Source organism: Empidonax traillii, unplaced genomic scaffold (assembly GCF_003031625.1).
Source record: "Empidonax traillii isolate 1590-97213 ecotype Southwest subspecies unplaced genomic scaffold, ASM303162v1 scaffold69:size3087049, whole genome shotgun sequence".
Classification (NCBI taxonomy): Eukaryota; Metazoa; Chordata; class Aves; order Passeriformes; family Tyrannidae; genus Empidonax; species Empidonax traillii.
In genome coordinates this window covers 1,668,972-1,684,242 of record NW_020955262.1, presented here as the reverse complement: position 1 = coordinate 1,684,242, position 15,271 = coordinate 1,668,972, and the positions used below count along the sequence as shown (strand labels likewise).

At 38.0% G+C, this 15,271-nt stretch overlaps 1 protein-coding gene across 4 annotated transcripts in view; it reads right to left on the bottom strand.

The window, feature by feature from the left end:
- CAMSAP2 (calmodulin regulated spectrin associated protein family member 2) overlaps positions 1 to 15,271 on the bottom strand; it is an 80,765-nt gene that overhangs the window by 60,342 nt on the left and 5,152 nt on the right. For all 4 annotated transcript variants that reach the window (XM_027880415.1, XM_027880417.1, XM_027880419.1 and 1 more), the window contains exon 2: positions 8,292 to 8,551. In XM_027880415.1, the coding sequence (XP_027736216.1) occupies positions 8,292 to 8,551 (260 nt within the window). The remainder of the gene's footprint in view (positions 1 to 8,291; positions 8,552 to 15,271) is intronic.

Sequence of the window (15,271 nt, the reverse complement as noted above, 5' to 3'; positions counted from 1 at the left end):
TTCTCTGCTGATAAAGGCGGGCAGATTGCCAGGATTGTATGTGCAGATTAACAAATGCAGATTCTCAGTGTTCCTTTGTAGCGTATGGGAGCAGCTGCTGCATTTTGGGGAGTACAAACTGTATTCCTTCAACAGTCAGTGTAGGTTTTTGTCCCCTTGTTGCTGTGTGTAGTACTACACAGAGCTGGTAGTGAAGCTCTCCTTATGTTTACATGACAGACCCACACCTCCTGCTAAAAGCTGCTCACTGTTTTCCATAATAGGAAGAAAGCAGAGCTCTTCAAGGAACTGCCTGCTACAACCATGGAAGATTTTTAGCTTTCCACTATCCAGCACAAGGGTATTAAGAAAGATTTCTCTTCTTTAGCATGATTCAAACAAAGTGATGAAGAAATACCTTCTAGGTAGTCTGTAAAACAATTAATAGATACATCTTTTCCTAATAGCTCAGTTACTGTACTCCAAAATATACTTAACCCAGCAGAAGAACGACCATTTCTAAACATTTACTTAAACAACCTTTTCACATATTTAAAGAGATACAAAGAAAGTTCACAGCAGCAAACCAGCAGCCAAAAGCTGAACCACACTACCTAAAAGTGCTGTTGAAACAGGAAGAAAATGCTCTTAAACTGTGTTTAACAAAATAGTTTTTCTTTCAAGGTTAATGAAAATACTTCCTGACTTGTTTAGAAAGCATTTCCTACATGGTATCTGGCATTCTTTATAGACATTAATTCATGACATATTTTTCTCATAATTTATTCCTCCTTTTAACTGGTTTTCATTTTGTGCTTCAGGAGTGGGGTTTTTTGGTCTGGCTTTCAGGTGGTTGTTTTGGTTTTTTTTTAAATAAATCATCACTGTCACTCTTTTTTTCTTCACCTCCCTCCAGGTTAACAGCAGCACAAGAAGGAATACCAAGAATACAATCAGAAGCTCTTGGTTCAAAATTTTAGTTTGCTCAAGGCAGAAAAATACCAACTATTTTGTTCAGTCCTGACAGCACTCAGTGTTTCCTAATTAGCAAGGAAGTGAACAAGACAGACACCAGTCAATAGTAATGCATTGCTTTATTTTCTCACGAGAGGCATGAGACCTGTCTTTGGGAGGAACTACCTTCTCTTGAGGTTCACTTCATTTCCTGTCATCATTCCAAAAGCAGCAGTTTTATTTAGTAGATCGGGTATCTCAATTGGCAGATGTATGGCAATATTCTCTCCTCATTTTAGTGAAAGATTAAATGTAGCTACCACAATTTTACATGAGAAGAAACATGAGAAAACGTGCTGCTATTTCTGAACATTGCCAGTTGAAGGTAGTAGGAAAAGGTAAATGTAAGGCCAGTTTTGTATTTTATGGTTGTTCTGAGAAGACACTTTCAACACAATAGAAGCAACACAGTTTATTCAATAGCTCTGCACAACTGAAATCAATCCTGCAAGAGTTGTTAAAAAGAACGATCAGACTTAGTTAATTTTCTATGCAAGGGCTCTTAGTGATACAAATCTGAAATGGCAGCTACAGTGCTGAAACTGTGAATAAGACCAAAACCCTGCATAGATTTTTGTATTGAAATTAAGGATACAGTATTAAAAAAAAAAAAAAAAATCCCAAGGAATTAAAGCTAGAGAAATCATAGAAGGCTCTTGGGGTTTTTTTTTAGCATTAGAGTTGCTAAAAAGACCAGCAAAGCATCCCTTGTCTGTGTTCTTCATAGACACAACTTCGGTGTCAGCAGCTCTGCTACCTTCTGCATGAGTTGCCATACCTGGTGCACAAGTTGTGCTGACAGCATTCCATGAAAACCCAAAGGATGTTGCAGAGGACTTTGTGGTTATCTGTGTCTTCCACCAGTTTCAGATATGGACATACAGAAGTAAAATAAACCCTAATATAACTAACATTGATAACCTGCATGATTTGCACATACTAAATTCTGGACAATATACCGTAGAACAAATCCCAGGTCACTGCTTCTATTTACATGACACAGAAATAAAAGTATTTTCTACATACAAGACAAACATAATTAAAAATGAGCAGCAAGCAAAACAAAATCCCCAGGCTATGAGTCAACATAAGCTGCATGAAAAAAAGCTAATAGGACTCTAAATTTAAAGTTAAAATGGTAAGAGCAGAATGAACTTTACAGAGAGTCACAGTAACCCAAGTGTGAACTGGCACCTCGTGCTTGAGGGAGTCTGATATCCACATTACAATGTCACACAGATGTCTGTGCCGTGCTGACTAAAGTGTGATGGTATATTTGACACAGTGAGACCAGCAGAAATACTGGATCACCGTCATCAAGCAAATGAGAACCTTACCAGGAATGCACGTGAAGAGATGAGACTAGAAATTGAGTAAAAAATATAGAACATCTAAAGATTACATTATCCCAGCCCAAAACCACAGCAGACTGGTTCTACACGGCACATCAGACTCACTAGACTAAACTCAGGTTCTGTTCCACCACTGTATTTGCTTATTATTTTAATCCTGTGTGAAACACATAACTATCAAAGATGCTCAAATATCACAAGGCAGTTACTATTAGAATCTGGTGTTTTAATTAACAAATTACGGTATCTATGGGTTCAAGTCAAGTAACTGCAAATTCTTTTTATGTGTCCTTGTCTAACAAGTAATTTACAATAGCACAGAATGGAAACTTGTTGCATCATGCCTAAAACCAGAAAAAAAATTTCTTCAGGCCAGAAGCCACATCTTACTTCTTTGTTCTATAAAGTGCTTAGTGCAGGTTGTGTTGCTTTACAGAGTTAAAGGAATCCTCCAGCATGAAAGAGCAGAGGCTGCAGCATGTATCTGCAAGGAACCTGGTGAGCTGCTGCAGTCCCTCCTCAAGGAGAAACACACCCCTGATGAAAGGCACTGTCATTTCCAATGAATGCAGCCTGCCAGAGACCAAAAGTCTGGACTGCAGGATGAGTTAACCACTTATAGTCTGTTATCTCATCCAGAAAGAGATCCAGATCCTGGCTACAGGTACATACACAGCTGGCACTGTCAACACCCCTGCCTTTCACAGAAGTTTCGCTGGCTGTGATTAACTCAGCAATTAGGAACGCACAACAGAAAAGCAAAACTGGTGCAAAGGTCCCTGGACTCACCTCTACTCCCTTCTCAGGGGATTCACTTCAGTCAGCTCTACTCTAGGCCTGTGAAATGAGTCCCCCTTGGCAAGTGGGCTACCGCAGGTGCGATCCTGGAGCCCGTCCTCCAGCTTATCTGCTGGAAGAGATGGAGTTTGTGCTCCCTGCAATGCCTCCACAGTGCAAACCACAAATGCAGCAACTGGGAGAATTACAGAGATTTGCCTCAAACACGTGCTCCTGCTCACAACTAAATAGCTAATACAGGCACACCTAATTACACCTCCAATATAGCCCAGATTCTCAAACTGCTGCAGAGGAATTATTGCCAGACTTCTTCACAGCAGACACCTTCAAGGGAGGAGGTAATTTGCAGCTAAATGGACAGCACAATACCTTTTATATTAAAAACCCATACACAGAAATTACATCTCAGAATTAGGGAAGTAGCAATTTTTAATCCTACCAGCTACTATGCTGAGGTTTTGCAGGAGCCTCTCATTCCCTTCCCATCTTGGCTGAAAATTGTAGAATTGTATGGAGAATTTAAATGTTACTTGATTATTGACAGTAGTTCACAAAAATAATTATACATGGGTGTAAGTTTAAAGTAGTTACTCAGTTGACTTTTTCTTTTTGGCAACAGTATTTTTCCAAATTGAGACTTCTATTTTTAATAGAAGTTATGCTTTTTGATTACATTATGCTTAGCATGGTTTTTATACTTTCCTATACTGAAAATACAATACAAAGAATATTTTCTTGGATATAGTACTTATACAAAGGGTATTAACCTTCTTCTAGTCACTAAACTTTATTTAAGAACTAAATGCTTTAAAATGCCTTGCAAGTTAGTAACTTCTTTTGTAGTCAGCTGAAAATATTCTATCAATACACAACAATAAATGTAGGAAAATCGATTTTTCTCGCGCAAATTTGGCAAAAGTCTGTACACCCTCTAACACAACACTGTTTTTAAACAGGTATTCAAGATTTGACATTATTACTCCTCCAGCTAGAAATTCAGTAGGCTTTGGCCCTGCCACATTAGGGACAGACAGGGCAGAACACCGGTCCACAGCTGGGTTAATTATGCAACTTGAGCGTCCCTGCAGAGCGTCAGGCAGCACAGAACCAAGATGCTGATTCTTTCTTCCATTCCCCACATGACACAAGTGCATTGCACGGACTTGAGGGAAGCAAAGAATTTCTTAATTCCTCACTGAATCTGTTTATTCTTTCCTCCACTTGAGGCAAATTGAAAGAGACCATATGAATACCAAATGACCGGCCTGATTAAATATCAGAATTCTCATAAAATGATTTGGTTTGGAAAATACATTATTCAGTTGATAGAAAATTCTTGTCATAATGCAGAAACTTGTCCAAAAGCCTCTGACTCATTCTGTAAGAATAGACATGTATGTTTTTAAGATAAATAGATACAACGCTTACATGGGAAAAAAACAAGAAAAAATCCCAATTGCCTTCCTTTACCTGCCATTTTAAGGTTTAAGTCAGTTTGGGTTATGAATACATAGGAAATTTAGGAAAGATAATCAACAGAAGTTAACCTTGACTTTAACACTGATCTATGTCTGTTATAGCTGGAAGATCAAAACAAAATTACTGCATCATTATCAGAACCATGCTGAATTCCTAAGCTATTTCTGATTTTTACAGCTTGTTGAAATCTCACAATTCCATATGGGAGTGCCTGCTTAAGACAGATTTTTTTTTTTTTTTAATTAAATTGGAACTTGCCAACTAAAATAAGAATCTTTGCAAATATTTTTGCAACTTAGCTTCCATAAACTTTTTAAACATCCAATGGTTCCTTTTGTACTGGAGTATAATTTCCAGGAGAAAAATATCCTGGTTCTTGGTTGAATACCTTTAATTCCAAGCTCTAGACTATTTCTGCACTGTTTGAAGTCTGGTATAGCAGAGACAAGACCATATAAATTTCAACCAGAAGACTAATAACATGGCATTTGATTCTTTTGCTTCCTTACCAAAAATAAAGACAACAGGATGATCCTTTCAAACACAAAGAGTTAACAAAAACTAACATAGAATTAAGTTTTAATACCTGGTAATACACGGAGAACAAAAATAGAGGTACCACTGAATAACCTAGCTTTTGGTTTTAACAGAGAGCAAATAGGAGATGTGAAAAAAAAAACACACCTAGAGAAGGACTACACAAATCCCCCTCCAGAGGGACTTCCCTACCCTTACACAGGGAAGGCTTTAACAGATGCCTTTGCTTCTGTTCCTATGTGTTCATTTCATAAATGCCTCTCTCCTAACCACATTCCACCAGAGGAAACTGATTTTTAAATACACATAAATACACATGTATGTATACACATACAGAAACACACACAAACACAACAATTTGCAGCCTCTCAAATTAGATCCTAATGCAGCCAAGTCAGTCATGACTAACAAGGAAACTGCCATCTATCCTGACCCTGGTGCAAAGAAGTACATCCATTTGCTAGACTTTTCCAAGGAAGACTTTAATGTCTTCCTAGAGAACAGTTCAACCTAAGAAAGAGAAAAAACCAAACTTTGATATGTAAATAGTAAATAGTCACACGTGAAGTAATCAAAAATCCCCACACACATCACTGCACAAACATCCAGTACAAGGAATTCCAAGTAGTTGTCCACAACTAAATATATTGCAGTGCACATGTAAAATTAAAACATTCCATACTCAGATCTCTTTTCCATAGTTCCATTTTATAATATAACTCCCCTCTTTTTCAGCTAGACAAATGCAGTGCATCTGAGCTGATAACAAGAAATATCCCCTAACAAACATCAGTGTCTGTGCCCTATTCACGGGGGAGACAGGCTAGCAAAGACTATACTATTTTCTGTTGAATTACTCAAAATTACATTGAACATGATTTTAACACAATCTGGTCTACCAGAGGAACATATGAATTAATTGCATACGAAAACTTTCTGTTCTACGTAATTGAAAAGGAAAAATTATTCCGTGCTCTAAAACAGGATATACATTTAACTTTGAAGGCTTGTAGAAATTGTGACATATGGAACACTAGGAAAAGGTACTGGAAGGCATCAAGGGAAAAGACTGTCAATACTGCAACAGCCAGATTTGAAGTTCTCTGCCAACTTTACTAATTGTATAATAAGGAAAAAGGTTGAAGCTTTCCAACTAAAATATAGTATTGCTGCTAGGACTTGCACAGGAATATGAGCATGGTTTGACAAAGTAAAATTCTTGGGCTTAGAATATTAGCATTGAGACTACAATTTCACAGCCATTTCTTTGGTAGCAGTTATTTTGGTGATGGCTGCATTTCTGCCCAAGGCAGTTGTGTTCCCTCTCATTGCCACAGCCCAGCTGCCTGTGGACTAACTCAGCAGCAACAGCACACTCACACATTGCTGGGACTGCAATGGGGACCAGTGCCCTGGGCAGAGCAGGAATCTGGGGATGTCAACTGTCATGACGATGTCTGAACAGCTACTTGCTGGGCTATACCTCCACAACACAGGAATGAAGGGCACAAACAGCCACATAGGCACAACAGGAAATAAGAAATGGCTCTTGTAATGCAATTTAAGCCACCTGAATTACTAAATCAAAGATCAGCAGACCCAACTAGATAATACTGACACTTTTTTTTTTCAACTGATAACTCTGAGAAGAGACGGCTCTTACAACTACTCTAGACAGGAATTAAATTAAAATAATTAAATGGGAACAGCATAAATGCAAGTCAATAACCTTATATTCCTTCAGAGGCAAGAACAGAACTAAGTTCTATACAACATAAACAGTCCGGGAGTTTATTTTTTAAATGCTTTGACTTCTGTGAACAGTAAAATCACTTAGAATTGTTTAGATTGGAAAAGACCTCTGAGATCATCAAGTCCAACTGTTAAGTCCATACTTCAGTGTGGTTTATTTGCCAGTTCACAGCTTCTTTTATGAAAATGCCATTTGCTCTTTGCTGAGCTCATCTTTTAAAAAGGGATATCAAGCTCAAAAAAAAAGAGACTGGCATAATTTCAAGTTATCTGTATTCACTGATTACAGTTTCATCATAAGGAAAGAGTGTCTTGACTAGTCTTATTACTATTGTTCTTCAGACCTTAAGCATTCTATGAGCAGGAAAGAATTTTCAAATAAAAAGAAAAATTGGAGAAAAAAAAGTGGACCTAATGAATTCAGTCTTTACATCTCAGTAACTCACTATTGCCACTTCTTAAAAAACATTTGTGCACACTAAGAGGTCTAATACTTCTTGGCAACACTGTATGGAGTAAACCATTAATTATTAGTTAGTAGCTTTTATATCACACCTGTAAAGCCTCTGCAACTTATCACTTGATACCAGCTGATCAAACAAGAGAGACTCTCTAGTTATGTTCTGCCAAATACTTGTTTGTCTTCTTACGTGTTAGTAAACACAAGTTGTTAATAAGCTGATGATAAAATCATAGCTCTATTTATTTTCACCTTCCTTGCAGCAGCAGCTACAGGTCACTGACCATAAATACTTAAAGTTTACGTAATGTATTCTCTATATTAAATATTAAAAAATAAAAAGGTGAACATTTTAAATATTTCACTTTAAATATAATAGCATCTTATTCTTATTCTGTCCTATTGTCATTTGCTAAACAAACATATGTAGCCATCCTTTTTAAAGATAATTGTTCATAGTTCAGCTCCAAACAAGGAAGGAATGACTCAGGAGCTTAGTAATAGAATCATTCATCAGTTGAACTAATGTTTTAATTACCAGTTCTATAAAGCAAAGACATATTATTAAAAGTCTCCATGAAAAAATACCATTGTTGTGAGTTTTACATTGACTTAAAGTGATCATTTTGTCACTGCTATATTTAAAAATGGAACACGTGAACTAAGCAGAATGATAGGTGTATTCCAGCATTAATACAAAAGAAGTACACCCATATTTCTGACAGCTGAGAAATACTGACAGCTGAGGAGATGAGAAAAAACCCAAACCAAAACAAGCATAAACTTCCCAGCAATGAATCACATTTCACTCTTGAGAAAAACGCTTCAACATAATGGTGCATGTTAAAAGACAGATATGTAGGTATTGGGAGTACACAGACCAGGAGAAGAAATGTATCACACAAGCTTTGAACACTCACCATCTGAATTGGTTTTTTGTGAAGGTCTCGTTCAGTCACCAACTTTTCTTGGTCAGTGACATAAAGGCCTTTTTGTGCCAGGGCTTGTATAACAGCATCATGACCTAGAAGTGGTTTTGCAGCATCACTCTTGAGAATAAGGCTCCCAGCACGACAGTAGAGCTCGGCGGACAGCAGCAAGTTAACAACAGGTGGTTTAATGTGCTCCTGGTCATACTGGTCCGTGTAAAACGGTTCTCGAAGTTCTTCTGGAACATTTTCTGCAAAGGAAAAAACCCACTAGTCAGAATCAGAAAGGACAGATATGGTATTAGGGGATTTTTTTTAAATATATGTGAATTCAAAATTACATTAACAAAAGCATAGTCATAATCAAGGAAAGGCCAGACTCTTCACCAGGCATTACGATATAAAATACTGGGAAAAATTTCATACAAAGGTAGCATTTGAACTATAAATAGCAACTTAAAAAAAATTCAAACACCTTCACGCTGCCAAGGACACAACAAAAGGCCAACCTGTGGTTTACAGCCTCATTACTTGAAAATTTCTTGGCTTTGACAAATACATGCCCAAACATTCTCATTTCCTTTGGCATAACATTATATGGGTAAGACATATAAAGGTAGAACAACACCCATTGAAACACAAACCCTGGTCTCTGTTACAGTAACAAAAAGGAACCGAAACATTGTATTTCAATACAGAATAATTCAGGACAAAAATCAGCCTTCTAGGTTTCACATATGCAAGACAAATTTGATTACTATGGTATCTATTTCAAAGGCCATGCACCACAGCATGATGACAACCCAGCAGTTAAGCATGGATACATGGATGTTATAGTGAAATTAAAAGAATAGAAAAAGGTGAAAAAATATTATCAGTTTCCTTCTGACAAAGTACTGAATTCTTATCTGCCTAGTTGTGTTACTGACTTTTCTTAAAATTGTGGCTTTCCTCCTTTTTCAGTGAGCTGGCTTACCACCCACAGAAAGCTGTGCAAGATTCTGTCAAGTTTATGCTGAGATTTTAACCCCAAAATTAGCATTCCAAGACAATCTAACAGTGTTTTCAAATACTGTACATAACACAGAACAGGCAGACTACATTTATAATTGTCTACCACAAAAGTAATAATTATAACTTAATTAAATATGGTCCTAGATCAAATGAAATTAAATCACAAGTGAAGTGGAAAATAACTTTCACATTTTTAGGCATACACACTGCAAGATGCTCCATTTTCCTCCCATAAGAATTTCATTCTCCATTGTTGTGAAATTAGTTAAGCCCACAACACTTACGGGATCAAGAGCATGTGATTCTTTCCCTGAGTCCAAATGGAAAAAGCCTGTTTAATTGCTAGAGGAAAAAAATAATTGCGTAGGAAAGCAGTGATGCAACTCCAAGTTCCCATCCCCTTTGCCTTCAACTGGATAAATGGCTAAACAGCCAAGGTTGGAAGCAGAGGCCGAATAAACAGCCCAGTAAGGGTGGAGTACAGAAGAGAGAGAGAAAACAGAACATGCCATCACAAGATAATGACAGATTATCTCCTTCCTCATACATATTCCATTGCAGTTCATGGGCTTCCATTATGGGTTTTGGAAAGTGTCAGCTGCCTTCTAGTTGGGAAAGAAGATACACCTTAGACAGTGCAAAAAGTGAAATAAATTTTAACACACTTAAATGCCGTAAGGATGGTATGAAAAGGGTAAGCTATCACTGCTTCCTTTGCTGATTCAAGTAAAAGAGAGGTATGGTTTACAATCTGCCTAAACCATGAGCCTGAATTTGGCAAGACCACTGACAGCTCTGCTTTAGAATATAGATCAAAATATACTGTCAGCACAACTACTTTGCCTTTAAAACAAAAATCCAATACCTAACAACATTACTTTTTAATAAGATAATAATAAGACTGCTGACAAAAATATCTACCAGTTTCAGATGATATTGCAAACTTCTCTTCCCAACCTCCCACACTGACTCTGTGGGACCTGGAGACATCCAGTCCTACAAAAAGCACTTGTACTTGGGGAACTCTGAGCTACCAGGCAGTGTCTCCCCAGGTACTGTTTTCATCTATCTCGGTTCCATCTGCCCTTCTTTCTTTTCCCCGTTTGTCCACACGTTGCCTATTTAAACATTAAGTTTATTATTTCTAAAGTCCTTGACGCTCCATCTCCACCTCAGTATCAGAAGCCCAGTCCTGATTATTGGGACTTTATCCTCTGCAGTTCCAAATGCTGATTTTTAGAACACCTTTATGCTATTTCCTCAAGCTAGAGAGGATTAAAAAACAGCAGATTTTGCTTTTGGAAAAAAAGAATAAACACACAATGAAAAACCCCAAGCCAAACAAACAAATAAAACCCCAAAACAAAACCCCCTTTTTGAGCAGATGAGAAGTTTGATGGGGGCAGGGGGAAACAGGGAGGAACAGAGAAAGCCATTTGTAATTTCTTCTTCTTTCCCATATGAAAAAAACACCTTTTGAAGCAGGACTAGTTAGCTACACACAAACAAATCACATACTCTAAGGTTCAGATTCACTGAAGACAATAACAGATTTCAAGTCCTAAAATTGAGTTTGAACTAAAATTTCAAGACAGCAAACAATAAACCCATCACCCCTAATTCTCATCTTCTGTATCACCAAAACAGATCCTGAAGTGACAAGATTAAGATGCAATAAATGCATTTATCATGAAAAAATAATACCCACTACTGGGATTTAGTAATTAAAGACTCAAGACACTAAAAAACCACAAAAACTAAACCCCCAAAATCAATCAATCAAACAAAACCAAAAAAAACCCAACCAAAAAAAAATTAGCACTAGCAAAGGCAAATAGAACTACTTATAAACGTTATTTCTGCTTATGAAAAATACAGAGAAAGACAAAATGAGATATATGCAGTTTCTTTTATCTTACTGGTGTTCACAAAAATAAATCTAGAAGAGAAACTTACTACTGTTCATTAAAATAAAACCAGAAAAGAAATTTATCAGAAAAATAGAACACAGACACAAGAGGCTAGGAAGGGAGACTGTGGCTGCAGACACTCTGAATGTATAGAAACACGTGACAGCGAACAAACAAGGCATCCCTGCTGCAATGAGATCAGAAGTCTTTACAAAAACTCCTGTCAGAGTTCCCTCCACACACAGACAGGAACACGGGCACTCTGCCCCACTTTATAACGTGTATTGAACTGTTTGATATCAGAACAGCTCTTGATAGTAGAGTCAAACTGTGTTCCCACGTTAGCTTTTTGTTAAAAAAATAAAATAAAAATAAAAAAAAAAAGGTCAGCAGATAAGTCACAGACAGAGAAAACTCTCCTATCTCAAAGCAGAAGTCCTTCCAGAACTGGCACGTGCTGCCTGTGAAATCCTGTGGAAGGGAATTTCAAGGCTACATCCAGTTCTCAGCAGATTACCAGAACAATCAGCAGGGTCAAAAGCCTTTATTAACAATTCTGGCAGGACTGGAGGTTGTTAAACAGTCTCTGTTAGAGAGAGAAGAATCTTAACACTAATCCCCAATATGTGCCCTTTACCATTCCCTTTCCTTTGCCCAGCTGACAAGAGGGGTCTTCAAGATTAAACTGGGAGGTAAATCACCAGTTTCAAAATAAACACCTTGTTGCACATAGTGCCACAATGTACCATCTGACCTTGAAATCTGTGGTCACTGTCTTAGAGCGGTATTGAGAGGGAGTTGAACACATGAAACACAGATGGGATATGGGGAACTGGGTGTATTGAGAGAGGGCTGCTGGAGGATCCACCTGCACTCTTCCAGTGCCCAACAGGCAGGTTTTGGACATGTGGACTTGGGCTGTGCAGTGAGGTGCTAAAAGGCAGTGGGCACAAGCTGACACAAGGAAAAAAGTTCTTCAAAGAGAGACCACCAGAGCACAGCCACGGGTTGTCTGGGAACCCAGCTCTGAAACCACCATCCACAGGGGCTTTCAAAACTGTGGACAAGGCCCAGAGAGACCTCTTCGAACTTTGAGGCTGCTTTTTCTTGGACAAGGAGACTAAACCAGATGATCATCCCATTTTTTTTTCTGAAAATTGTAAACAGGAACACAGATTGCACTTTTGGAAGCAATTTTGGTATTTTGAATTTTGTAAATACCAAAATGTGAAGAGAATAATTGAAGCTAATGGACAAGCTCAACACAGAGGGAAAAAACCAAAAAAGAAATATCATATTAGCCCAAAACAGGAGCACAAATTTCATCAGGCTAACTTCAAAAAAGTATTCAACACATCTTGAGATAATTTTTCATAACATATAATGGAATCATAAGTCTTGTAGACATCCTCTTTGGAGCAGAAAATATAAAAATAAATAAATAAAAAAATTAAAGGGCTCATTCCAAGCTTTAAAGCAAACAAGGGATTATTATTTTTCCACGTTGTGGTTTAACCCCAGCTGCAACTAAGAGGCCCAGTAACTTGCTCTCTCCCCTCCTCTGCCTGGTGGCATGAGAGGATAGGGAGGAGTATTGGAAAAAAGTAAATCCTGTGAGCCAAGAACAATTCAGTAATTGAAACAAAGTAAAATATTATAACAACAATAATAATAATGAAAGGGAAAAAGATAGGCTGCTGCCTACACCCAAGTCAGCCAACTCCCCCAGTTTACAGTGAGCAGGATGATCCATGGTTTGGAACATCCTTTTGGCCAGTTCAGGGCAGCTGTCCCGGCCACTCTCCCTGCCAGCTTCTTGTGCACCTTCTCGCTGGCAGAGCAGGACACTGAGAAGTCCTTGACTGAGGGTAAGCACTGCTGAGCAACAACTGAAACACTGGTGTGTTATCAACAGTGCTCTCCCACTGAACCCAAAACACAGTGCTGGGCCAGCCACAATGTAGAAAATTAACTCTGTTCCAGACAAAACCCGAACACTTCCCATGATGAGACAGAAATGCAACTTAATTTTCCATTTAGACAAACCATTTTAAAGGGCAGGAATCATCTAAAAATTATTCATGGATACCACTACTGAATTTACCTTTAAAAGCTGTTGTATAAACAAAACTCTCTGCTCAGATAAGTGTGAATTACTCCTTGGAAGATTTTATTTTTTGGTTTGTTCAATCAGTCTGCCACTTCCATAGTTCTTGGCTAGCAGGCAGTAGGTGTACTTCTGCCTAGGACGAGTATCTGAAAGGTCAACATCCACAAATTTATGGCAGACTCAATTTCAATATTACCATTCTTAACTTTGTCCACCTTGCTAAGCTGAACTTGAGAGATTCTTGGACTTACCATCACAGAAGTACTATGAGTAAAAAGGACTCAACCTCTTGCCTCTAGATGGTACAAAAATAGACCACTATCCACTGCTTCAACAGCTGTTCTGCACTTGTAAGGGATTCCTTATTAGAAAACAAAAACAACACCCCCCAAACCCCAAAACAAAACAACAAAACAACAACAACAAACCCAAAACATCCAAGGAAGAAATATGCACAGGCTTTACCCTCATAGCCTAGTCAGACTTCAGTTGTTTTTGAACACTGAGAATCACACAAGAAATGCCCTGCTGGGTCACACTAATTGCCTGTCCCATCCAATGCTCTGTCTTGGGTAGCACAACAGGAAGCATTCCTCACAAAACCTCCAGAATGTGTCTGGGACTGGCATTTCTTATTAAAATGGGAAGATTAGCATCTACCTTACTAAAACCTGTTTATTGATGCAGGTTTAAATAAACAAAAGAATGACTTAGAATTAACCCTGGTAATAAGAAGATCAATTCTTATTAACATAAATGCCTTCAGAACTTATTTTTGGGAGAGGCGAGTTATGAGAAAGGATTATAATTAAACTGTTATCTTTACCTATCTCACCCAGCTAGCACCCTGATGACTGTTATAGACAAGTTAGGATTTAAATAGCTTTTATGGCTATTTAAATATGGCAATAGACTGTTTCAGAAGTCTGAAGAAAAACGCTTATTTCTTGAATTACTGCAAGACTTTGTTAAGCCAAGGAAAACTTTTTGCCAGCCATAACTAGATAGACTTGAACAGACACATCTGCTTTGGTGTCTGGTTTAGAGCTTCTCTTAGCTTAAGACTGCTTCCAATTGAATAAAATATGAAGGAAATAGAACTATACAACCCTTACATTTGGCAATTATATTTCAAATACTACATTTCAACTCTGTAGCAGAAAGGTTTATTACTGCCACCTGATCCAGTAACAATGTATTGTCCAAGGGGACAAAAAAATTAAAAAAAGAGGCGGGGAGGAAGAACTCGCTCTACTTTTCTTATGAAGTCTTGAATGTTTTTCACCACCACCATCTTCCAGAATGACCAGCAAAAACACTCGTTCAGAGCCCTGGGTTTAGCAGAGCAAGTAGTTAAAAGTTATTGATTTCAGGAGTGGAACTGTACCCAGCTGTGCTCATTAAAATCCTGCAGATATTTGTGGAATGGAAGTGACATAACATCTCCTATTGGAAAAGTGAAACATTCCTGATCAATAGCATATCAATACTCTTCAGGTTTGAATGCGAGCCACCTTTAAACATGGAATCACTAAAATAGCCCAACAGATTACCCTAAATCATGGCAGCAAGGGGAGGAAGCTAAAATATATCTGCAGTAGTAACTGCAGGGATGGTCAAAAAATATAAGGAGAAACCAGGTACAGGTGGAAGAAATCTATTTCATCTCATCACCTGACATTGATGAGCCCTTGGCTATCTGATGGTCAGATCTATTACATTCTGCAGACAAGCACTTGAAATTGTAAAGGTAAATAGGCTCAAAACAGGCTCAATGGCACAAAGTCATTGAAAGAACAGATTCCAAGCTATCCACTCCAAGGGAGGCACATCATGTACTAAGAATTCTGCAATTTTAACTTACGAATCACCTGCCACAGGTTTGGACACGCGCAGTGTACAACTTCAGGTGACTGCTGAGCCCAGCGGGGCCAGAA